Consider the following 24,773-nt stretch of genomic DNA (forward strand, 5'->3'; position numbering starts at 1 on the left):
GTTCCCTATGGTGGCACATATACTAAAATTGGAATGATACACAGGAGATTAGCGTCACCCCTGCCCAAGGATAACATTCATGAAGCATTCCATATGTTGAAAGTTATGCTTACAAAAAAATAAATAAAATAAAGTACTGACAGTATTCTCGTATTTTTGGTATGTAACTCCTCTTTTGTGTTTCTTATATGATTTAAAAGGCAGATGCATAAAACAATAATTATAAATCTATGTTAACATGTACATAATGTATACAGACGTATTTGTACCAATAACATAAAGGGGGTATGGAATTGAGTAGGAGGAATTAATATATGTTACTGAAGCTAAGATGTTCTCAGTTCAGTCTAGATTGTTGTAAATTTATCTATTTCTTCTTAAGTGCACTTAGGTAATTTGTGTCTTTCCGTGTATCCTCCATTTCAACTAAGTTGTTGGATTTATTGGCATAAAGTTGTCCCTAATGGCCCCTCATTAGCCTTTTATTATCTGTAAAATCTGTTGTAATGTTACTCTCTCATTCCTGATATTAATGATTTGTATTTTTTCCCGACCATTCTGGCCAGAGGTTTATCTATTTTGTTGATCTGAAGCAGCATTTAGCTTCATTTATTTTTCTCTATTTTTCTGTTTTCTATTTCATAGATTTCTGCATTGAACTTTTGTTTTCTTCTGCATACTTTGGTTTCAGGTGGAAGCTGAGGTCATTGACATGAGATCTTTCTTCCTTCTTCCTCCCTCCCTCCCTCCCTCCCTTCCTTCCTTCCTTCATTCCTTCCTTCCTTTTTTTAAAAAAGGATTTTTAGGGTGGGTGCATGGGTGGCTCAGTTGGTTGAGCATCTGACTTCAGCTCAGATCATGATCTCACAGCTCGTAGGTTTGAGCACCACATTGGGCTCTGTGTTGACAGCTTGGAGCCTCAAGCCTGCTTTGGATTCTGTGTGTGTCTCTCTCTGCCCCTCCCCCACTTGTGCTCCGTCACTCTCTCTCAAAAAAAAATAAACATTAAAAAGTTTTTTTGTAAGAAAAGACTTTTTTGGGGGGGCTGCTGGGTGGCTCAGTCAGTTAAGCATCTGACTTCGACTCAGGTCATGATCTCGGGGTCCATGAGTTCAAGCCCCAAGTTGGGCTCTGTGCTGACAGCTCAGAGCCTGGAGCCTGCTTCAGATTCTGTGTCTCCCTCTCTCTCTCTGCCCCTCCCCTGCTTGGGCACTCTCTCTCTAAGTAAATAAATGAGTCAGATGTTCCTTAAAAAAAGGCATTTAGTCAAGGTGCCTGGGTGGCTCAGTTGGTTAAGCGTCTGACTCTCGGTTTTGGCCCAGGTCGTGATCTCATGGCTTCATGGGTTCTAGCCCTGAGTGAGGCTCTGCGCTGGCAGCATGGAGCCTGCTTGGAATTCTCTCTCTCCCTGTCCGCCCCTCCCCCACTCACACTACATCTGTCTCTCTCAAAATAAAGAAACAAACAAAGGCATTTAGTGCCATAAATTTCGGTAATGGAGGTGCCCCACAAATTCTGTGTTGTGTTTTCATTTTCATTCAGTTCAAAATACTTCCTATTGTTCAAAAAAATTTTTTTTTAATTTTATTTTTAAGTAATCTCTACACCCAACATGGGGCTCGAATTTACAATCCTGAGATCAAGAGTCACATGCTCTCCCAACTGAGCCAGCCAGGTGCCACTCTAATTCTTTTTTTTAAAAATGTTTATTAATTTATTTTGAGGGGGGTGGGGAGAGAGAGAATTTCAAGCAGGCTCCACACCATCAGCCCAGAGCCCAACATGGGCCTCAGTATCACAAACTGTGAGATCATGACCTGAGCCAAAATCAAGAGTCAGACACTTGGCTGTCTGAGCCACCCAGGCACCCCCTAATTATTTTTTGATCCAGAGGTGTGTTACTCATTTTCCAAGCATTTGGGGATTTTCCAAGTATCTTTCTGTTATTGGTTTCTTTTCTTTTCTTTTTTTAGAGAGAGAGACAGCATGCGCCCATGGGAGCAGGGGAGAGGAGCAGAGAGAGAAAGAGAGAGAAACTTTTTTTTTTTTAATGTTTATTTATTTTGAGGGAGAGAGAGAGATAGAGCTCGGATGGGGGAGGGGCAGAGAGAGAGGCAGACAGAGAATCCCAAGCAGGCTCTGCACGGGGGCTTGAACCCACAACCCCTGAGATTGTGACCTGAGCCGAAATCAAGAGTCGGATGCTTTACTGAACCGAGCCACCCAGGTGCCCTGAGAGGGAGAGAGAATCTGAAGCAGGCTCCATATTCAGCACAGATCCCAATGAGGGACTCGATCCCACGACCCTGGGATCATGTCCTGAACTGAAACTGAGCAGGGTACTCAACCGACTGTCACCCAGGCGCCCTGTTACTGGTTTCTAATATAATTCCGCTGTGATCAGAGAACATACTTTGTATGACTTGAATCCTTTTGAATGTTCTATGTGTCAAGTTGGTTGATAGTGTTATGCAAATCTACTATATCCTAGCTCAGTATTTGTCTACTTGCCTTATCAATTACTAAGGGAGTAGTACTGAAATCTCTGACTCTAATTGTGATCATTTTTCTTGTAATTAGTAGTCAGTTGTAATCAGTTTTGGCTTCATGTCATTTGAAGCTCTCTTACAGGACACGTGAACATTAGCATTGTTATGTCCTCAATTAATTGACCCCTTTGTCATTAGGAACTGAACTTCTTTATCCCTGGTAATATTCTCTGCTTTGAAATCAACTTTGTATTATATTATTGTAGCCCTCCCAGCGTTCTTTTGACTGAATAAGCATGGTGTATTTTTTTCCATCTTTTTGCTTTTACCCTATTTGAGTCTTTATATTCAAAGTGCATTTGTTGTGGGCAGCATATAATTGGGTCTTGCTTTCTTATCCATTCTAACGATCTCTGCCTTTTAATTTGGTTGTTTAAACAATTTACCTGTAATGTGATGACTGATATACAGTTGACTCTTGAACAGCATAAGTTAGAACTGGGCAGGTCCACTTCTGCACAGATTTTTAAAAATAAATATAGTACAGTACTGTAGATGTATTTTCTCTTCCTTATGATTTTCTTATGATTTTCTTTATTCTATTTATGTCATCCTAAGAATACAGTATAGGGGTGCCTGGCTGGCTTAGTCAGTAGAGACTCTTGATCTCGGGGTGGTGAGTTTGAGCCCCATATTGTGCATAGAGATTACTTTAAAAAAAAGAATACAGCATAAAATCCACACGACATACAAAATATGTTTCATCAACTGTTTATGTTATCGGTAGGGCTTTTGGTTAACAGCAGGCTATTTGTAGTTCAGTTTTGGGGGAGTCAAAAGTTCTACACAGATATTTGGTTTGCTCCTAATCCCCATGCTGTTCAAAGGTCAAGGGTAGTTAGGTTTCAGTTTATCATCCTATTTGTTTCCTAGTTGTCTCATCTGTTCTTTGCTCCATTTTTCCTCTTTTTCTGCTTTCTTTAAATTATTTTTTATTCCATCTTTTTTCTTTTGTTGCTTTATTAGCTATAACTCTGTTATTTTATTAGTTGCTTTAGGGTTTATACTATACATCTTTAACTCACAACAGTCCACTTAAAAAAAATTTTGTTTATGTGTTTTTGGGAGAGAGAGACAAAGCGTGAGCAGGGGAGGGGCAGAGAGAGAAGGAGACATAGAATCTGAAGCAGGCTCCAGGCTCTGAGCTGTCAGCACAGAGCCCAACGTGGGGCTGGAAGTCACCAACCGTGAGATCATGACGTGAGCCAAAGTCGGACGCTTAACTGACTGAGTCACCCAGGCGCCCCTCCACAGTCCACTTTTAAGTGATATTACACAACCTCATTTATCTGAATCTTACTATATTTCCATTTCTTGTCCAACCTTTGTGCTATTGACATAATACATTTTGTATCACGTCTGACTCCATAATACATTTCACTTTTACATATGTTAACTTGAATCCTTGTAAATTTGAGATTTGTTTATGGCCCAGAATGTGGTCTATCTCAGTAAATATTCTCAGTGCACAAACCCCACAATACATTATCATTTTTTATTTTTTAACACAATTCTCTTTTTAAAAGATGTAAGTAATAAGAAAAAAATGATATACTTACTCATGTAGTTATCACCAGAGTTCTTCATTCCTTTGGGTCGGTCCATATTTTTATTTGGTATCATTTTCTTTTTGCCTGAAGAACTTCCCTTAACAAATTTTGTAGTGCAGGTCTGCTAGTGATGAATTCTTTCAGTTCTTATATATCTGAAGATGTCTTTATTTCCCCTTTATTTTGTAATCTTTATTTGAGAGTGGGGAGGGGCAGAGAGAGAGAGAGAGGGAGAGAGAGAGAATCCCAAGCAAGCTCTGTGTTGTCAGTGCAGAGACCGATGTGGGGCTCAAACTCACGAAAGACGAGATCATGACCTGAGCCGAAATCAAGTCGGGCACTTACTCAACTGAGCCAGGCGCCCCTCACTTTTGTTTTTGAAAGATATTTTTTATTTTAATTCCAGTGTAGTTAACATGGAATATGTTAGTTTCAGGAGTACAAGATAGTGATTCAACACTTCATACATCACCCAGTGCTCATCCGGACAGGTGCGCTCCTTAACCCCCATCACCTGTGTAACCCATCCCTCCACCCACCTGCCCTCTAATAACCATCAGATTGTTCTCTACAGTTAGGAATCTGTTTCTTGGTTTGTCTTCTTTTTAAAAAAATTTTTTTAATGTTTATTTATTTTTGAGAGAAGAGAGAGACAGAGCGTGAGTGCGGGAAGGGCGGAGAAAGAGGGAGACACAGAATCCCAAGCAAGCTCCAGGCTCTGAGCTGTCAGCATAGAGCCCGATGCAGGGCTCAAACTCATGAACTGTGAGATCATGACCTGAGCTGAAGTCAGGCGCTTAACCAACTGAGCCACCCAGGCGCCCCTCTCTTTCTTCTTTTACTCGTTTGTTTCCTAAATTCCACATGAGTGAAATCATATATTTGTCTTTCTCTGACTGACTTATTTTGCTTAGCACTATACTCTCTAGTTCCATCCATGTTGTTGCAAATGGTAAGATTTCATCCTTTTTATGGCAAAATAACATTCCATTGTATATTTATACCACATCTTCTTTATCCACTCATCTATCAGTGGACATTTGGGACATTTTTCTCTTCTTCCGGGCCTCTAATCACCATATGTTAGGCCACTTGAGATTGTCCTACAACTCCCCGATGCTCTTGTAATTTTTTTCTAGACTCTTTCTTCTGTTTCATTTTGGGTAATTTCTATTCTAATGCCTTCATGTTCATTTACCTTTTCTTCTGCAATATCTGATCTGCCATTAATCTTATCCACTGTATATTGTATTTTGGACATTGGAGCCTTCATGTCTAAAAATTCAATCTGGGGCTTTTTTTTTTATATCTTCCTTGTCTGCCCTTAACTTTTTGAGCATAAAGAATACAGTTATAACTGTTCTATTTTTATTTTTTAACTTTTACTGCTTACTTATTTTTGAGAGAGACAGAGTGCAAGCAGGGGAGGGGGAGAGAGAGAGAGAGGGAGACACAGAATCCGAAGCAGGCTCCAGGCTCTGAGCTGTCAGCACAGACCCCAATGTGGGGCTTGAACTCACAAACCATGAGATCATGACCTGAGCCGAAGTCGGATGCTTAACTGAGTCACCCAGGCACCCCCAGTTATAACTGTTTTAATGTCCTCCTCAGGTCTAACATCTGTCAGTTCCGGATCAGTTTCAGTTGATTATAGATTGTGTTTTCCTGCCTCTTTGCACGTCTAAGTATTTATGAATCCATTTTATTATTTATTTATTTATTTATTTATTTATTTAAGTTTATTTATTTTGAGAGGGGCAGAGGCAGTGGGGGAGGGGCAGAGAGAGAGGAGAGAGAGAATCCCAAGTGGGGCTTGAACCCACAAAACCATGAGATCATGACCTGAGCCAAAACCAAGAGTCAGACTCTTAACCGACTGAGCCACTCAGGCGCCCGTTTATGGATCCATTAAAAATATATATTTATTTATTTTTGAGAGAGGGAGAGAGAGAGAGAGAGAGAGAGAGAGAGAATGTGGGGGAGGGGCAGAGAGAGTTGGGGGGCAGAGAAACTGAAGCAGGCTCTGTGCTGACAGCAGGGAGCCTGCCATGGGGCTTGAAGTCACGAACCTTGAGATCACGACCTGAGCTGAATTCGGATGCCTAACAGACTGAGCCACCCACGTGCCCCTGAATCCATTTTTTTAAATGGATGCCACACAGTATGAATGTTACCTCACTGGGGGCTGGGTAGTTTTGCATTCCTATAAATCTTCTTGCATTTTGTTCTGGAATGAGTTTATATTACTTGCCAACGTTTTGATCTTTCCAAAGGTTGCTTTTATGATTTGTTAGGTGGGTCCAGAGTAGGGGGACACAAGGATGAGCAAGGCATTAGTGGAAGTGGATACATAAGCCTAGGCACTCCCCGTAGCAACACGGGTAAGGGAACACTCAAAACTTGATCAGGGTGGCACAGTGCAGCCTCAGCTCTGCCCTCTCTCTCCCCTTCCTGAGGTAGCAGCAGCGTGAAGAGAGCAGAGAGGGCTGCAGTATTCCCTGGCTGGGCTTGGGGGTTCCCAAGGGATCTAAAGCCTTATCACTAGAACAAATCGGGCTTCAAATCATTTGTAAATTGGGGCCACCCCCACCTGCCCTGCCTAGCTCAGAATGGTGTTCTGTCCTGGCGGTAAGGGAAACGTGCTGAGTTTCTGACACTGAGACCCCGACATACTGGCTTAGCCAGTTGACCACTAAGCCCACTCCTAGAGGGCCCTCGAGATATGTGGTCAGAAGCTGTGGGGATGAGGACAAAAGCTGGGTATGTGAGCAGCCAAAGGGGTCTGAGTTCTAAAACTAATTATTTGCTCCTAACCTTGCAAGATGAGGCAAGCCCAGGGCATCTGGGTGGCTCAGTCGGTTTAAGCATATATTAAAAAATACATATATAGGAGGCAGGTCCTGCCTGAGGAGGTGGTTTCCTCCATCTGCCCTCACCTCTGATAGAAGCCTGGGATGGGTGGTCTCCTTACTCTCCAGACTCAAAAGACTGAGAAACACCAGGGAATCCACCTGGAGCCTCCAGACCTGGGCATTTCTGTCATTCCTTTCCTTTTATCTCTGATTTCCCACCAGTCAGATGATGGTGTCTGAAGGCAAGAGGCCAGAGTTCTCAACTGCCCTCTGGTTCTCCGTTGGGTCATCTCTGCATCAGACCCGCCCTTATCCAACCTCCTTCGGAAGGGCCTGAGGAAACTGGCCAGACCAGACCAAGTGGCTCAACCATGTCCACGCCACTGGCTGTCCCTGGCAAGAATAAGCCGATCCAGCTTATTCCTATATCTCCAGTAGCACCCAAGGACCCTGGAGGGCCTCAGCCTCGTTCAGCTCCCACAACTTTTGTGCTCTTGGGTGGCTTCCATCACCTGCCAGTCTCGAGTTTTCCTAATCGTGTGTAATGGGCTGGGGTGGGGGGCGGTTCTGGTACAAAACTACACATACCTTACCTGAGGTAATTGTAGATTCACATGCAGTTGTAAGAAATAATAGAGCTCCCTTATACGCTTTGCCTAGCTTCCCCCAATGCTAACTTTTGCAAAACTATAGTGGAAGATCACAACCAGGAGACTGATATCGGTAAAATCCATCCACCTTATTCACATTTCTCCAGTGCGTGACATTGTAACTAACAGACCACGCAAGCTTTCAAATTCACCGGTGTCGCGAGTTGCTTGTGACCCAGGGGGACTGCACCGCGCTGCTCCACCCGTGCCCCTGCAAACCACGAAAAGGTTAACGGGGCTTTTAACAGGGCATCGCATGTCATCGGTTAATCCGCACATCAGCCTGTTTTACAGACGTTAAGACTGAGGCGCACAGAAGGGTGGGTGGGTAAGTGGGCCCAGGTCCCATGGCCGGGCAGGACCTAAGCCGGGCTTGCCTACTCTATCTACCCTCTGAGCACAGCCTAGGGGGCCACTAGGAGGCTTGGAAGGCTAAATAAACATAATGGAGACCTTGTGGGCCTGGGGCAGGGTCCGGCCGTGAAGGGAAGAGCAGCCAGCCGCCCCACGCCGCGACTTGGCCCTACACCGGAGCTCCACCCAGAAGCTTGAGCAAGCCGGACGTCACACCTTCCCCAGCCACCTGAGCTCCCCGGCGGGGGCGCTCGGCTGGGGTCTCGCCCCGGGGGACGCCGGGAAGCAGCCCCGGCCCCGGCCCCGGCCCCGCCCCGTCCCTCCCCTCCCGCGCACTCTCCTCCCCCTTCTGCGCAGCGCTCGGCTGCCCTCTGCTGCCGCGGGCTGGACCCTGCAACCCGGGCCGTCCCCGCCTTCGCACCGCGCACCCCCCGCCTCCGGATTGGCCGCTCCAGCCGTCTCCGGGCCGTCCGCCTTCGGCCACTGGATTGGCTGCGCCCCTGTACTGAAGCCCCGCCCATTTCCCCGGGTCCTTTGATCACGCGCCTGCCGGCTCTTCCGGGGCCTGGGAGCCAACCGAGGGCGTTCCTGTCCGGGCTACAGCGGCGGGAGGTAAGGCATGAACGGGTTGTATGGGCTGCAGAGCGCCTGGACGGGTCCACGCCTCGGGGTGCCGGGATTCTAGGATTCCTGGGCCCCTCTGCGCACCGCTCCTTAAACCTCCCTCCCTCCCCCGGCCTGAGCCGCCCAGCGCAGTGGGAACTACCTCCCACTCGCCGATGCTGGTCCGCATCCTCGGAGCGGCCTGACACTCGCCCCACCTCGGCACGTCCCCTCGACCGTGGGACGGTGTGCATGCGACTGGGCAAGCTCGGTGCCCCGACGGACACCGGGACGGGTAGTTCGTACCTTGCCCTCCGATGGAGACCCAGGCGAAGCGGGGTCAGGGACGTTGGGGTCTGTGTGCAAGAGCCTATGGACAATTTCCTTGCATCTGTTGATGGGAGCTGACCCTGTCACCTCCCGCCTGTCAGCCCTCGCTAAGAGGGGAGGGACCTGGGCGGAGCCCCGGGTGGGGACCAGAGGGAGGTGACATCACCTCACAAATACAGTCCAGCCCTGCCCACTTGTGTCCACCCTGGCACATGAGACCAATGGGGGAGAGGCTATCCAGGCTGTATGTCTGCAGTCACACCGGGGACAGGGAGGGCACAGGGAGAGCCCATAATCTAAAATGTGGTGACTGGACCAGGACGGAGGTAGTCTCCTTCAGATGCTCCTCCCTCACCCCCTAGGCCACAGTGCAGGACCAAATCTCCCCTTTGTGCTCCACTGGATAGGTGCTGGCAGCCCAGCGTCCCAGGAGGTTGGAGCAGGACCTGGGAACCTGTGTCTAAGCTTTTCCCAGTTGAGATGTGCAAACGTTGGCCACCACCTGAGCTGGGCCACACCCTGATTTGGGGGTAGGAGCCGAGCGGGACTCTGGGCCTCCCCTGGATGCCCTCCAAACCCAGGATTTGCTGAGAGTCACTGGAGGGTTAAACCCAGCACCCTGACCTAGAGGATCCCTTGTCCCGGTGCCTGACCTAAGTTGTGATACATCACTGCTCTTGGGGAGGGATCCAGAGCTTGAAATTGATAACCTCCCTTCCTCCTCCCCAGGGAGCCCAGTGGAGGCGCCCTCCCGAGGCACTACTGCCCATGCTGACTACCCAGCCCTCCGGCTGCCGATGTCATGAGTAACACTACAGTGCCCAATGTCCCTCAGGCCAACAGCGACTCCATGGTGGGCTATGTGTTGGGGCCTTTCTTCCTCATCACCCTGGTCGGGGTGGTGGTGGCTGTGGTAAGGAGCCCCCACATCCACACATATACACCCACACCTTTGCTAAGGCAGGGCTGGGTGGGCCTGAGCCAGCCTGCACACATCGTCTCAGCTGTCCTGCTGTTTTGGGAGTGAAGGGGGTAGAGGTGGGTCCCTCTCGCTTGTGGGCCATCCTGGGCTCGCTCAGCAGCCTCCACAGTGCTGTGTCTCTGTTACAGGTAATGTATGTCCAGAAGAAAAAGCGGTGAGTGTCCCTGCCCTGTTGTTACCTCTCCTGCATTCTGCTTCAGTTTCTTCCCTTGGGATCTGGGTTCCTCTGCCTACGCGTTGAGAGGCCCCTCAGACATCCTTATACAAGCCCAAAATTCCCTACACCCCATTGTTAGGTTTTCCTGCCCATGTGCGGCTTACCCACCGGAGAGGGGCCCCTTGTAGATTCGGGCATGGATGCTTAGAACCTTTGTGTGCCCCTAAAGGCACCCACTGCAAGTGCCCCTGCCTTGGACAGTCAGGTGTTTGAAGGGAGTGGGCACCCCCCTGGGCTGAGCCCCCTCCCCTGCTCCCCAGAGTGGACCGGCTTCGCCATCACCTGCTCCCCATGTACAGCTACGACCCTGCTGAGGAGCTACATGAGGCTGAGCAGGAGCTACTGTCTGATGTGGGAGACCCCAAGGTGAGCACTCCGGGGGCAGGGACAATCAGCAGAGGTCTGTGTTCTCACCCATACTCCCCCTGAAACAAGAAACTGCTTCTGCCCTCGGCCCTCCCCATTTGGGGCCGCCACCAGTGTGGGGTGCCCGGAGGCTGTGTCGTGGCCTCTGCCCTGGAACCCAGCCTGGTGGCATGATCTCTTCCCTCACAGGTGGTACACGGCTGGCAGAGTGGCTTCCAGCACAAGCGGATGCCCTTGCTGGACGTCAAGACCTAACCTGACCCCCTTGCCCTGATCTCCAGAACCATGGGGTCTTGGGAGTGCCCAGGGCCTGCAGCCTGCTGCTTGCCTTCCCATTTGCACTCACCCAGCTCCCCCTGCTGGGTACCGGGTCTCCTCTCCTCCCATCCATACCCAGTAGCACCTCACAACCAACCCTCCCCGCCCCCCTTCCGGCCTTCAGGCCTTTGTGAGCTGAGCCTACCATCCACTCCCAAGGGGCTAATACAAGTTTTTCCTTCTGGAGTGGAAGGGTGGTTGGAGACCGTTTTCTGAGCCCTCCCCGACTCGGCTTTGGATTGGTTTCCATGGTGACAGGGCCTAATGTATAGTATTCAGTATATATATTTTGTAAATAAAAAATGTTTTGTGGCTAGGGGTGTGGTCGATTTCTTTGAGAGGCTTAAGTTACCCTTCCCTGGAGCTAATGCTTGTCCTCCCCCCCCCCCCCCCCGCAGCCTGAAGAGCACCTTGAAAGCCACCCCCAACAACTAGATCCTTAGTTTCCAGCTTTCCTACCCCAGGTGCCCACCACAGAGAAGACTCCAGTCCAGAAAAGGATATTTTTTTTTATTCAAGTAACTGCAAATAGGAAACCAGATGGGGGGGCCCCAGGCTGGGACAAATAATGGCTACCTCCTCCCCGGCAGAACAGGGGGAAAAGGTGGCCCCTACACCCTTGTCGGTCAATACAGGCCCCCCCCACTCCTCACTCTGCTGCAGCATCCTAGGGGCAGGGCCCCCACCTTCCCTGGGACTGGGGTGGTCGGTAACCCAGCCTGCTCTGCCCCAGGCCCCTTCCCCTAAGAGCATCTTGGAGGAGGGGGATGTGGGCAGAACAGGAGGAGGCAATGAGGATGAACATTTGGCGCTGGTCGCAGCAGCAATGACGGATGTCTAAGAATGGAAACATTGAACAAAAACAACACAACTGTCCAGAGGTAGTTTGTGAACAGAGGAAAGATGGAACCAGAACCTTGGGGGGTGGGGAGGAGCAGAAGGGTGGGAGTGGGCAAGGCTAGCTCCTTGTTATTAGTGCCCCTTGTGAGGAAAGGGGAAACTGAGGCCTAGGGTAGAAGCGGATAGGGTTGGGCAGTGGCTCCAGCCCACCTTAGGTGGCTGCCACAGGGAACCTGGGCCTCCTGGATAAAGGGTGACCGAATTTCCCTCACTGCAATAGATTCCAGGGTGGCGGTGAGGTGGGCTGGAACCCGTTTGGAGAGGGTAGGGGGCTCAGACCCCTCCTGCCTTCCTTCCTGTGCCCCAAACGGGGCTGTCCGACCTCGAGCAAGGACTAAGCAAGGTGGGAAGGAAGAAAAGTGGGCGTGAGCCGCACCTGGTGAGACACGGGCTGGGTGGGCGCATCTTGGGGCTGAGCACCCCTCCCCACTGGCCGTACCTGCTGCTGCCAGTGCTGTGGAGTGGGGCAGATCAGAATGAGATGGGGCATGGCCCCTTTTAAGGCCAGGGGAGCCCTCCCAGGCCCCTTAGTGGGAAGCCAGAAGGAAGAGTGGGGAAGCAGAGGGGACCCCCATACCAAGAGCCCAGTCAGCAATGTCCCCAACCACTGAGCGTGGGGACGCAGCAGGGGCAGGGTGCGGCGAGGCGGGAAGTCGGCTTTGTCTGGAAGGGCAAATGTGCGCATGGGTGAGGGGTCGCTGGAAACCTAGACCAAAGGAAACTGCTCCCCACTCAGGCCTCGGGGCCCCGCAGCGGCTGGTGTGCTGTGTAGTGTGGTGGTGAGGGCACAGGTAGGTGGCGGTGACGCGTGGGCCTGGGGGGAGGGGCGGGGGCCGTGGGAGCGGAGCGGAGCTGTCCAGTCCCAGAAGGAAACTGCTCCCCGGTGAAGGAGCAGGCGGCACGGCGCGGTCACTGCTCCTCCTCGGAGGACTCCTGCGAGATGCCCTCTTCTTCCTCCTTCTCCTGTGAGGTGGGCAGGGCAGTCAGCAAGAGTGCCAGGCCTGCCCCCCTCCCACTCAGGGGGGAAGGGGCACAGGCCAAGATTGCCCCCACCCCTCTCTGTGCTCCCTGGCTCTCCAGAAGGGGGATGAGTCAGGGCTGAGTGTGTGAGTGACTCAGCAACCTCCACGGCCCAGTTTCATTCATAAAAAAGGAAGAATTTAAAGGGAGGGAAAAAACCCACACACACGCTGCTCTCACACAGAGCCAGCCCCCCTTGGCCCTGGGGCCCGTGGTGGGTGCAGGGTGGGGGGACCCGCACAGCTCAGTGCAGCCCCGAGCTCGAGGCAGTGAGGAAGTCACTACTGGGCTTTCTGGAGGAGGGGAAGGGAGAGGGGGCCAGGGAGAGGACCGGGGAAGGTGCGGCTGCAGGGTGCGTGAGCCCCCTCTGCTGGGTGCAGTGCACGGGAACCAGGTGGCCTTGGCCCGCAGGGGCAGCTGCTGGGCTGGGGAGCTGGGCCGCTGACTGACCCCAGGCCAGGGTGGGGAGGAAGGGGAAGTGTGTGCCGCCGGGGCTCACTCACTGGGCGGGAATGTCGGGACACCACACGGGCCTGCGGCCCCCGTGCCAGGCACAAACTCCAAAACAACTTGTTTCCTGTTACTCACTCCTGGGGCCCGGCCAGCACCCTCTGACCCCCCTCCTCACCCTGGTGGTGGCTCAGCTCGAGGAATGAAGGCCTCAGGGAGTTCAGGGAGCAGGTTTGGGGTAGAAAAGGGCCAGGAAGATTAAGGCTGGGGTGGCCGTAACTTCAGTGTAGGCCTTAGGGGCAGCCTCCGGACTCAGGCCACCTTCTTCCATTAGCAGCTATTTGTGGGGGACTCAGAAATGGATAGGTGAAGGACAAACCTCACCCTATGCCCAGGTAGCACTCTTTCCTCATTTCTATTGGTGGGGGGCCGGGGGGACTAGATGGCCTCCAAGTTCTCCCTAAAAGTTGAGTCTGTTCTAGTAGGGGAAGGAGAGGCGGCCCCACCCCCCCCACCAGGGCTGGGGTCCAGTCTGGTTTGTACCTGGGACCCCTTACTGCTACGGACAGAGCCCTTGAAAAGCCCTGGGCTGGGTGCCAGGACCCAGAATCCCTTTCCCTCTCTAGGCCTGGATAGAGCGATGATGTCCCACCATACCCGGCTCTGGTGAGCCAGAGCCGTCTTTCCACGGTGAGCGCCCAGGAGGAACAGGCATCACCCAACCTCAACACCCTCCCCAGAAAAACCAAACCACCGCTGTCCCTTCACCTACCAGTTTTTTGGGTCTGCCCCTTGGTTTCCTCCCTGGAGTTGTGGTAGTTTTCTAGATGGTCCGAGAAAAGATCCACTAAGTCAAAAATGTTCCTGACAGTACTCCCCCAAATGACCAGGGCCCCGATGGTGAGGGAGAGCAGGGAGGAGCAGAACTACGTACCTCTGCTCAGGGCGGCCCAGGACTGTCACCCCGGCAGGCCCACCCGAGTCCAGCTGGTGATGACTGGCCAGCCACACTGCCCACCCCCCCCAATATACACACACGCCCCCCACTCCCTCCTCCACCCATGACTCAGAGGATATGAGTCGTGTCTCAGAAAAAATAAAATAAAAAACAAAACAACTGCTCCGAGAGGCTGATGCCACTGTGAATCTGGCCTTCCCTGCTTAACCCCACTCCCTCGGGACCCAGGGGACCCTGGAATGGAAGGAAACACTCTCAGCCCAGGGACTGGTGCTGCTGTCCCTTCGCTCTTCCTGACTCTCCCTTCTCCAGACGAGGAAAGCCGCAGGACTTCTGACTTGACCTCCCCATTGTCCTGGGCAGGACCAAGTCCCCAGAAGGAAGACCTCGATCATCACCCTGCTTTCCCCCAATTCGCAAAGACTCCCCCTGCCACCCACATGCCAGGGAAGAGGGGGCAGGGTACAGGCCCTTCCCAGAGCCCCCCACAGCCGTGGCCACGGGGACAGGGCCCTCTTCCTTCGTCCTTACCCGGGTCTTGGCAGCACCCTTGTTTTTGCTCCCCTTTGGTCGGCCCCGAGGTCTCTTAGGTGTTGGCACTTCGCTGGGTTCCTTCTGCAAAGACAGATGGGGTCATCAGGGACACAGATGCCACCTGTCCTGCCCCTTTCAAAAACACAGCTCTCTCCCGTGCCCCAGCAAGACTGAGTCAGCAAGCCATCACCCCGACCCAGAAATCCACAGGAACCATGGCGGGCAAGCCCTCGTGATGCAGGTTCTGACTCTGACCATCTTTCGCAAAGCCCCTCCCATGCTGCCCTATGACAACAAAGTGACAAGAAACCAGAAAAGGGAAAGGTGTCACCGGAGAAGAAAGACACTGTCAGGGAGCTCTGCCACCGAAGGGCTCTAAGCTCTTGGGCAAGACACAGAATGCCTGGGCCTCAGTTTTCTCAACCGTAAATGGTGACCACACTCACCTCACGAGGCATCACGAAAAGTAAAGGAAGGATGTGGGAATGTCTAGCACTGGCCAAGACTGCTGCCCACCCCCTCAGACGACACAGGCTGGAGACTGTGGAGGACGCAGAAGGGGAAAGGAGGCCCCGCGACAGTGGAGGGAGCCTCCAGCCTCCACCCGCAAACTGGACTCCCTCTAGGCTGCCTCCCAGAGCAGGAATGATGCCCGGATGTCAGAAAACAGAGATCCTGGCTGTGGTTGCCGCTGAAATTTTAATAAGCCTGACAGGATAAAAAAGCTGCTGCATAATGCATAGAAGCTGGGCAGCAAAGGCAGGTCAGCTGTGGTTTCGGGGGGACTGCCCAAAGGCTGTTTAGAACTAGGGTCCAGTAGCCCAACACTCCTTCTCAGACACCCCCCTGTGGACCCCAGCTAACTGGCTCCAGGTGGAGACCAAGGGAACCAGACTGACTTCCCTCCACATATTGTGGCCTCTGAAAGAGGCAGCTGAATCCCACCACTCAGACTCCCCACGGCTCATTATCTCCCTAAAGAGTCAGTACAGACAGCACTCTTCAACCTATAGATGCGGAAGCCGAGGCCCACGGTATAAAGGGCAAGGGTTGCCCTCAATCCCTTTCCTCTTCCTGGGGAAAGGGAAGTGAGCTGGGCCTCACCAGTTACTGCCCCTGTGAGAGAATCCAAGATCTCCACCATAGGGCAGGGGGCCCCCAAAAGGCCAAGCTGGCCTTCTAACCCCGGGAGACCTCAGCAGGGGACAGCACCAGGGTTGAGGGTTACTCTCTCACCAACTCCCCCACATTTTCAAGTTCTTGGGCTTCAGTTTTCCTTTTACAGAGCCAGAGCCTGGCCTAGGGCCACTCTAAGGGAGGCCCATGGATAGATGCTGGCCCAGGATTTTTTTGTTACAGGCCTGGGATGAGGAAGTACAGAAATTGACAGGTATTCGTAAACTTTCACGGCCAATTGACAGAATAGCCTGTACAACGAAATCTCGGGACTGAAAACGTGAACTTCTATAGACACGTAACTTCTTTTTTCTGTGTTTTATCAACACATTGGTCCACAACAGACTGGAAGTCAAGGGTGGGTAGTTCACCAGAGTGCGAGCTCTCGCCTGTGTGACTGCAAGGTCGCTTCTGGCTTGGATCAGCCGGCAAGGGCTCAGAGTTCACTCAGATTCCTCAGCCCCCACTTCTCTCCTGGGGTCTCAGCAACGGACCAGGGTGGGCATGCGCCGGGTGCATGTTGGAGGACACACACACTGAGCAAGGATCCTGCACCCCTCTTCCAGTTTTCACTTGGCACCTCCCTAGCCCAAAGGGGTAAACCGAGGCAAAGGTTCGGACACCCACCTGACTCCCTACCAGCGCCGTCCCGGGACTCACCGGAGGCTGCTTGCGCGGCCTGCCCCGACCCCGCTTCTCAGTGCCGTCCTTTTCCTGCTTGGAGGCCAAGGGCTGGCTGGACTTCGAGCTCGACTCGCTCATCTTCCCTTCTCTCTGGAGCAGGTGGAGGAGCGATGGCTGGGATGCTAGAAAAGCAGAAGTCGTTTTAAACACAACAATTTGCTTTGGCCACCTCCTACCCCCTTTACCACTCCCACCTTCAAGGTGGCCTGCCTGTAGGACCCTGCCTGCTCCCGGGGATCCAGGATCCCCACCCTGCTTAGCTGGTGGGGGTGGGGGTCCGCCCAGCCCCAGCATGTTGCTACAGGGTGGGGTCGAGCCGTTGGCTCTAATCAGCTCCTTATCTCCTGCTCAGAAGGGCGCTTTGTTGTCCCGCCACCCCCACAGGGCCCAGGCCCAAGAGGCACAGCAGGCTCAGATGTGGCTGTGGGTGAGGTCACCAGGGCAAAGGTGTGGATGAGGTGGGGGGATCCTCACACTGCCGGGGGTCCCTTCTCTAGCCAGCCGCCCCTTCTCTTAAGAGAAAGCCAAGCCTGAGTGGCTCACAGGCAACAAGGGAGGAAAAGTAAGCAGGGAATAAGCCTTGGGCTTCCATCTGGCAGCCGTGGGCATCAGTCCCTGGCCCACCTGCCTTGGCCCAAGCCTCAGGACCAGGCGCTACCAGGGCCAAGCTTGATACTCTGTACCAATCACCCAGCCAGGGATGGTGCCCACCCCACTAGCTCTCTCTCCGGATAGAGCCTTGGGGACTCAAGGATGGGAAGTCTGGGAAGGGGAAGTGGGCTGAAATCGCACGGGGGCGGAAACCTAAAGCTGAAAGGTGGATCTCCTCTTCCACCCCCGTCCACCTGGAGCCAAATGAGATTGTCCCCTTTGATGCCTGCTTTCAGGAGGGGCAGGAATTCTGCACTGAGATGGATCCTTCAGAACAGATGCTAGCTGCCCTCCCCCATGCCCCACTCCCCCAGCCTGGGCAGAGCTGGTCGTCAGTCCTCCAAAGCTTCTTGGTTCTCTTCTAGCATCTTTCCTCTTATATACAGGCCGTTTTGTGTTTAATCAGCCCCACCAATTTTCAGTTTACCTAAAACTTCCCACTGCTTGCAGCATTTGCCCCCTTTATCTGGGAGCCTCTTCCAGAAGCTTAAAAGACAGTGAGGGTGCTCCACCCCGTCTGTCTTCCCAGTTAAAGATACTCAACCTGGGAGACCTATGGCTCTACACCTTCCTGGTAACCAATCCCTGGTTGCACTTGGCAAAGGGTGGGCCCAAGCGGCCTCACTTCTAAAAGACCTGCCATCTGTAAAATGGGGGTAATGGTAAGACATCCACCTCAACCGCCTGCTTCTCCAGACTGACGCAAGATCAAACCAGATGATGGTTGAAATGTGTAAACAATGGGAAATCTCACTCCAATCAAAACGAAAACTAGAACATTTGAAAATGACTTCTCTTTCCCTTTTTCCGATTTTCAGACAATTTCCAATTTTAACTCGATGAGGGCGGGGAGGAAATGTTTTTTGCAAACTAGGGACTTTTGGAGGACTGGAGGCCCCCATCCCCAAGCATCAAGATTCTCCAGACGGCGAGACTTTGTCTGGTAATTATTCTATTTTATAATATTTCAGACTTGAAGACCCTTTTAAACAAGGTGGTTGGTGATTTATCCTGCTCCGTCATTAGTGGCTTGGCCTGCTCTGTAATTACAGGCAGTGATTAGAATCTTATATTACACCACAGGTTCCCCTTCAAACTAAACATCAAAATTAATCAGCCTAAATGAGTGCTGACCTCACATGAGGTCTGTTGAAGGCCCCCTCACAGAGGGGGTTCCAGTTGGGCCAAGCCAGCCCCTAATCCCAGAAAGCCTGGGCCCAGCAGGCCTGGGAATCCTGGTGGGTCTCTGGGGGGAAGTTCTTGCATCATCTGGTGCTTCCCCCCACTTTTTGCTACTGGGGACCCTTTAATCCATTCTCCAACCACCCCCCTCCCAATCCAGGCCTCCAGGAACTGAATGAAGGCCTGAGGCCCTCTCTGGTGAGACCAACAAATGCTTGTCTCTTCCACCTGTTTCTGAATATCAGAGGCCTAGCTGGGCGAAGCCATGTTTAGGGCCCGACCTCAATCCTTCAGTTTGTAATAAGCCCTTCTGGGCCTCAAGCTTGTCCCTCTCCATACACCGGGCGCGCAATGTGTATTCCACAAAGGCTTAGGGAATCTACAAGAACGACCCTAGGAAATCCTCATGGCGCTCCCTTGTTTTCTGGAAAAAAAAGTAGCCCAGAGAGGCCTGAAGAGTTGCCCAAGGTCACACAGCAAGTAGGCAAGCAGGATACAGTAGGTTCCTGGCGACCCCTCTAGCCCGCCACTTTCCCTACCCGCCTAGAGAATGGTTAAGTCCCTGTCGCCCCCTGCTCCAGACCCGGCCCCAGGGTGACTCTGCAAGTGTCTGCGCCGGGCCGTTGCAGGTCGGCCGGCGGGACCAGGGGCCAGAGCGCACGGGGGGAGGGGCACAGGCTGCTCTTGCAGGCGCGGGAAACTGGTGCACCCCGACCGCATGCACCGCCACGCGGGTGCACCCGGCCCCACTTCCTGCCAGAGGGGGCACCCAAGCCCGCCTTGGGGCAGGAAACCTGGCGCGCGCGGGCGCGGGGCAGAGGAAGAAAGACACCTCCCTCCGCGCCCTCCCCGCAAAATAAAGCCCCAGAAAAAAAAAAAATGAAACGGGGAGTCAAAGGGACTAGTTCCAACAGAGCCCTGCAAAGCAGAGAAACCTGTTTGTGGGGGCGGAGGGCAGGCCCGGCCCTGGGGGCTGAAGAGGCGCGGGCCGGGCCAGAGGTGGGGTCCGGGTGAAGCCCCAAACCCAGGCCCGCGATTCGGCCTCATCTGCGTGGGGGGGGGGGGGGGCACCAGGAAAAAGGCCGAGCGGGAACGGGGCCGAATTGCGGGGTTCCTGCCCATCCCCCTCACTTCTAGAACTTCCCCAGGCTGCGGGGGGCGCCCGGCCCCCCACCCGCCTGCTGCGCCGCAGCCTGTTCCTCTCCCCGCCCCCCACACCCCGGGCCCCGGCTCGGGCTCCGGCGGGAGCGGCGGCCGCGCGAGGTGCACCGGGCTCCGCCGGGTGCACAACTCGCGCTCGCCGCAGCCGCGCGCCCCCTCCCCCACCGCGCGCCTTTCCCGGGTCCCCGCCCCCCGCAGGGCGCCCGCGGCGCGGGGGAAGGGGTGCGGGCGCCCTCCCCGCGCCGCCGGGCCCCGCCGCCCGCCCCCGCGCCGCGCGGCCCTCCCCCGCCGGCGGCTCGCGCAGCCCCGGCCTGGGAATAAAGCCGGAGGCGCGCGCTGCAGCCCTGGGCGGCTTGCAGGAGGGGCGGCGTGCAGGCGGGGGCGCGGGCGCCCCCCTCCGCCGCCGCCGCCGCGGGCCCCGGGGACGACTCACCGCGAGCTCGGCCGCCGGCCTGCGGTGCGCGCTCCGGGCTGCCGGGAGCGACGGTGCTGGGCGCTGAAGACCGGCCTGGCTCCGCCGCCGCCGCCGCCGCTGGTAGCAAATGCGGATCTGAAACCGGGAGAGAGAGCAGAGGCGCTCAGAGACCGCCGCCGCCGCGTGCTCGCCGCCCAGGCCCCCACGGGGTATTTATCTGTCACATCCAGGCGGGGGGACAAAAATATTCACCCTCCCCCGAAGGATGGCGAGGGGCAGGAAGCTAGGCACGGCCCGTGCGCGGCCTCAATAAATAAATAATTTAATTAAATGATAGATATAAAAAAAAAGAAGCCACCGGAGGGGCCGCGAACTCACGCCTTCTTGGAGCCGCGCCAGCGCCAGAAATAGCCCGGGCTCGGAGTCCCAATTAGAGGAGCGCAGCCCCGGCTCAGGGGAGCTTAAAAAGAGCGACCCAGGGGCAGGGGGGACGGGCCCGCCCGCGCCAGCCGTGTCACTGTGGGGGGCGGGGCCATGCAAATGAGCCCGGGGATTTAAAAGGGCGGCCGCCCGCCAGCCGCCGCCGCCGCGCGGGTGGGTGCTGACTACGGGGAGGGGCGTGCGGTGCCGGGTGCCTGGGGGCGGGCGCGCGGGAGGCCTGGGCTAGGAATCCGAGGCGACGGCCCACTCCCCACTGTCCCGGGCCGGGAGACACGGGAAGGTGCACAGAGGGATCACCAGGGAGCTTTTCGCGGGGGAGGGGGAGGAGGGCATCTTTACATCCAGCAAGGGGGTCCCCGGGAGAGTCACCTCTAGGGGCCTTCCGGGCGTGTGGGCCTGACGCCCGCGGGGCGCGTTGGATGTGGGCGGGCGTTCGTGCCTGCGGGGTCCGCGCGGGCGGGAGGGGGTGGAGAGAAACGCGCCTGTGAGAGAATTCCGCGGCCTACCCGCCGCCCCCTGCGCCCAGATACACGGCTCGTAGATTTCCCCTGGGCGGACAGGTGTCAGCATGTGCATTTTAGTGCCAACGTGCGTGTGGCTGACTGGTGAAATTCAAGTCTTGTGAAATTCAAACGTGAAACTTGTGAAATCCAGACTTTTCATTTATTAATGGCCGCGAGTGAGCCGTAATCAAGGTGCAGCCTCCAAAGGAAACAAACGATTGGCTCGCTTGCAGGTAAACCTGAGGGAGGCTTCATTCCTTTAGGTGACTCGGATGATGTTTTGGAGACGTGCGTTTCCACTTTGTGACCTGGTCCTCTCCGCTGTGACTTTTAAGAAAAATAAGAAAGCGTGAATCAGTGGTCGCCTGGAAGCACTTTGAGGGCAGGGACTGGGTCTACGCAAGCCATACCCGCCACGCTTGGCCCGCCCGGCGCCAGGCGCAACAAAGACTTGTTGCACGTAGAAGAAGGAAGCCAAAGTGAAAAGATGGCGGGGAGGGCGGTGGGAGAAGAAAGGGCGCTGTCAGAGCGGCGCGCCCTGCAGGCCGGGCCCGGGGCCTTCTCGGGCGCACCTCCCCGCCCCTCGTCCCTGAGGCGGCCTTCCACACCTCCCGTGATGCAGGGAAATGCAATGCGGCCCAGTGACACACGGCTGTGACTCATGTTTTTCTTTGCTCCCCTTCTTCCTCCCCGGCCGGCCGAGGCCCCGGCCCAGCCCCCTCCTCAGGGGGCGAGCCGCCGATGGAGGGGGGACGCCAGGAAAACCCTGAGCCCGGAGTGGAGGCGGGGTGGGGAACCGGAGGGGCCGGGCCTCCTACTTTCAGGAATGTTTCAGGAATGTTTCCGGTGGGGGTGGGGAGCAGAGCCGGGAGTGGGCCCAGCCCCCACCCGGGGCGGCGGGCTGGCGCTCCGGGCCGGGGGCAGCACGTGCTCGGCCGGGTGGGGGCGGGGGCGCCCGGGCGGAAAGGCGCTGGGGGCCCTCGGAGCGCGTTCAAAGAGGAGGGCGCGGGCCTGGGGCCGGCCGGGGCAGGGGGTGGGCCGGGAGGCCGCCCTCCGAGCGCTGGCTCCCCGCCCCGCGCCCAGGTGAAACGCAGTTCCTGCGAAGTGCCCAGGCTGCCCCTGGAGGGGAGAGGAAGTCACCGAAGGGCGGCCGGAGGGGAGAGGAGGGTGGAGGGGAAAGCCAGGGAGAGGCTGGGGGAGGGGCGGCCTGCCCCTTTGTCTGGAGCCGGGGGTGGGGGTGGGGCGGGGTGGAAGGCGCGCTGCGCCCTCCATCTTTGTGCCCTGCGTGCGGAACGCGCGCTTAGTAGGCCGCGAGTTGAGTTGGCTGGAGGCATTGAGTTAGCTCGAGAACCTTTGCAGCGTTGAGTGGAAGAATGGCCCTTCGGTTATGGCCCTACTCCCCCCAGGTCACAGCTCCCCGCCAGCAACCCGGGCCTCCACGCCTGGCCCAGGGATAGCCCTCACGGAACCTCGGCGCCCCTAGACACAGCCTTCCCCAAGGCCGCCCGCGCTGCTAGGCCCGGGGCTGATGGCCGGGAGGCATGGGAAGGGTCCTGGTAGGCCCCTTCCCTGGACGCAGCCAACCTGGGGCAGCTCTTGCCTTTTGCTTGTGACTTGTGGCCTGTGGCGGTCCCTGAGGGAGGTGGGGAAGGGAGACGGACTTCTGCCTCGAGAGGCTGTGGGAAAACTTGGCCAACTTTTTGGCCCACTTCTAACAAAACGACTTGATCTTATTTTTCCCACTCTTATTTTTCCCCTCGTCCTGATTTTCTCACCGACTTGTTTTTTACCTTGTATTACGTGTATTTTTGTAAGCCACCTCAAACCCTCTCTGGAAGGAAGGGCAGGTATAAATAAATTTGTGCGCGAGTAGCTTGCTACTTGCATTACCCACACCCTTGTACAGAACTGCCCACTGACCCCCCATCTCCTTGCTTTCTGGATTACAGATGGCCCGAATTCCCTTCCTTCCCTTCCTCCTTCAGGAAGTAGTTATAACAAGATATAGCCCTTGCCCCAGCGAATTTCGTATTTAGAGGAATCAGAACCAGGAACACCCGAGAGAAAGCTGAGGCACAATCCAGGAGATGCCACCAGGCAGAGTCCATTCATTCATTCAATAGTTATTGAAGGCCTACTATGTACCAAGAGCTCGTCCAAACTCTCGGGGTATAACAAAGTTCCCTGTGCTCTTGAAACGGAAGACTAAGGGGTCAGGCCCTTAAACAGAGACTCAGTGGGTGCTACAGAGGGAGACAGGATGGGAGCTCTGGGTAGTCAGGGAAGTCGGCTGGAGCAGGCCTTGACCTGGCCTTGATGGGATTTGGATAAGTGAGGGGCCATGGGGAGCATGCAGGAAGAAAGAGCTATTCTGGGCCTGGGGAATCGACCTGGTTGGTCAAAGCCTGAGGAGTCCCAGGGGAATTGGTCATGTCATAACTGCTCTAACCCACAGGAAGCATTTTCTTAACTATCAGAGTCGGGTTATACGGTTTCCACAAGGACAACCCAGTGAACTTCAGGAATCCAACAGGAATGTCCAGGGGATGGGGAGTTCGGGTCACCTTTGTATTTCAGGACAGCTGAAGGGTAAGCTCATTTTCTCCTGAGCTACTGTGATTCTTCCCGACGTACGCTACTTTTCCCCCTGCCTTGCTAAGTGGCGTAGTGGGAGCCTGACAGGCTCCCAGTCGAAGCTTGCATAGTCGGTCGGGGTGGCCCTTGGCATTCCCTGGGGGTTCACGTCTCTCTGTACATCTCTCCAGTCAGCACGCTTGCTTGTCAGCTTACCTCTTGCTTCGGAGTCAACTCCAGCTCTTAGAAGAGTCAAGGGAAAGACCACTGTGAATGGTACCATGTGGTGTTTGGATTAGTCGAGGTTTTCTGAAAGTCACAGGGGTGAAGTTTGGTAATGTTCTGTGTCCAGCCCAACATGAAAGGTAGATGGGAGGACGTGGGAGGAAGAGGAATTGTTTAATCTGTGGCCCAAACCGGGATACTTTTTAACGTAAACGTTTTACGGATGAGAACTACATCCAGAAAATGCACAATCCCGTTATCAGCTCAAATGGGTTTTCATAGAGGGAACACCATTGTGTCACCAGCACCCAGATCAAGAAGCCACCTCCAGCTCCCCTTGTGTAACCGCTGTCCCCACTAGCATCCTGTAGTTTCGCCATTTATGCACGTTGTATGGACGGAATCCTGGGTTATGTACTCCTGGGTTAATTTCCTTTGCTCAACGTTATGTGTGGGTTTCATCCATGTTGCATGTGGCTGCAGAATGTTCATTCTTGCTGCACAGTTATGTGGTATGAATGTGCCACAGTGTTTGCATCTGTCCTGTTCAACGGCATTTGGATAGACTCTGGTTCGGGGCTATGACAAATAGTGCTGCTGTGAATGTTCTAGAATATGTTTTGGTGATGAGATGTGCAAATTTCTGCTAAGTACGTGCCTAGGAAAGGAATTCTGGGATCATAGGGTATGTATGTCCAGCTGTTACAGACAAGCAGGACATTTCAGAGTAAAAGGGGGTACCGTTGGTAGTTATGACCAGACAGTGGGCATAAACCTGGCCTGGCCCATTCTAACTGGGATTGGCCCAGGACCATATCAACCAGCACTGACCCACGGCAGTCGAATATAGGGTCACCCTGGTGCACAGTGTTTGACCACTCTCCTGGAGAGTCACCCAGCTACTAGTACATCTGGTCATCTGGCAGGATCAGGTCTCCAGGCCCTGCTGACCACAAGCTGTGCTGCCAGGAGGCCTGGCAGGCCTAGAATGGGAGGAGAGCCTCTTCTGCTTCCAACTTTCGAGGGAAAACCTCTCCAACGAATTGGAAGGCCCAGGAGGCAGGCACCCCCGTGCCCTGAGCCAGCCACCCACGCTGCATGGCTGCAGGACGCCATGGACTTTGTCAG

General features: G+C 54.4%; 2 protein-coding genes and 1 pseudogene across 7 annotated transcripts; 2 read left to right on the plus strand and 1 right to left on the minus strand.

Annotated features, from left to right (window-relative positions):
• On the plus strand, positions 1 to 99 carry LOC113598959 (uncharacterized; annotated as a pseudogene).
• Positions 100 to 8,409: 8,310 nt separating this feature from the next.
• On the plus strand, positions 8,410 to 11,087 carry SMIM29 (small integral membrane protein 29). 3 transcript variants are annotated; one of them, XM_015073494.3, is made up of 5 exons: positions 8,410 to 8,567; positions 9,618 to 9,801; positions 9,999 to 10,024; positions 10,348 to 10,453; positions 10,643 to 11,087. In XM_015073494.3, exons 2-5 carry the CDS (start codon positions 9,691 to 9,693, stop codon positions 10,706 to 10,708), a joined length of 309 nt encoding a protein of 102 aa, XP_014928980.1. In that variant the 5' UTR covers positions 8,410 to 8,567; positions 9,618 to 9,690; the 3' UTR covers positions 10,709 to 11,087. The 3 variants fall into 3 exon arrangements, with proteins under 3 accessions (XP_014928980.1, XP_026913758.1, XP_026913759.1); XM_027057957.2 differs by having other exon boundaries at positions 10,387 to 10,453; XM_027057958.2 differs by having other exon boundaries at positions 9,618 to 9,741.
• Positions 11,088 to 11,260: 173 nt separating this feature from the next.
• On the minus strand, positions 11,261 to 20,440 carry HMGA1 (high mobility group AT-hook 1). Of its 4 annotated transcripts, none has more exons than XM_015073496.3 (6): positions 20,281 to 20,440; positions 19,921 to 20,037; positions 16,470 to 16,615; positions 14,631 to 14,714; positions 13,914 to 13,964; positions 11,261 to 12,634 (listed from the first exon to the last, which is right to left on the minus strand). In XM_015073496.3, exons 3-6 carry the CDS (start codon positions 16,569 to 16,571, stop codon positions 12,581 to 12,583), a joined length of 291 nt encoding a protein of 96 aa, XP_014928982.1. In that variant the 5' UTR covers positions 16,572 to 16,615; positions 19,921 to 20,037; positions 20,281 to 20,440; the 3' UTR covers positions 11,261 to 12,580. The 4 variants fall into 4 exon arrangements, with proteins under 4 accessions (XP_014928982.1, XP_053078896.1, XP_014928981.1 ...); XM_053222921.1 differs by having other exon boundaries at positions 11,261 to 12,631; positions 13,910 to 13,964; XM_015073495.3 differs by having other exon boundaries at positions 16,437 to 16,615.
• Positions 20,441 to 24,773: the final 4,333 nt, after the last annotated feature.

The sequence above is a fragment of the Acinonyx jubatus genome, chromosome B2 (assembly GCF_027475565.1).
Source record: "Acinonyx jubatus isolate Ajub_Pintada_27869175 chromosome B2, VMU_Ajub_asm_v1.0, whole genome shotgun sequence".
In the NCBI taxonomy this organism is placed as follows: Eukaryota; Metazoa; Chordata; class Mammalia; order Carnivora; family Felidae; genus Acinonyx; species Acinonyx jubatus.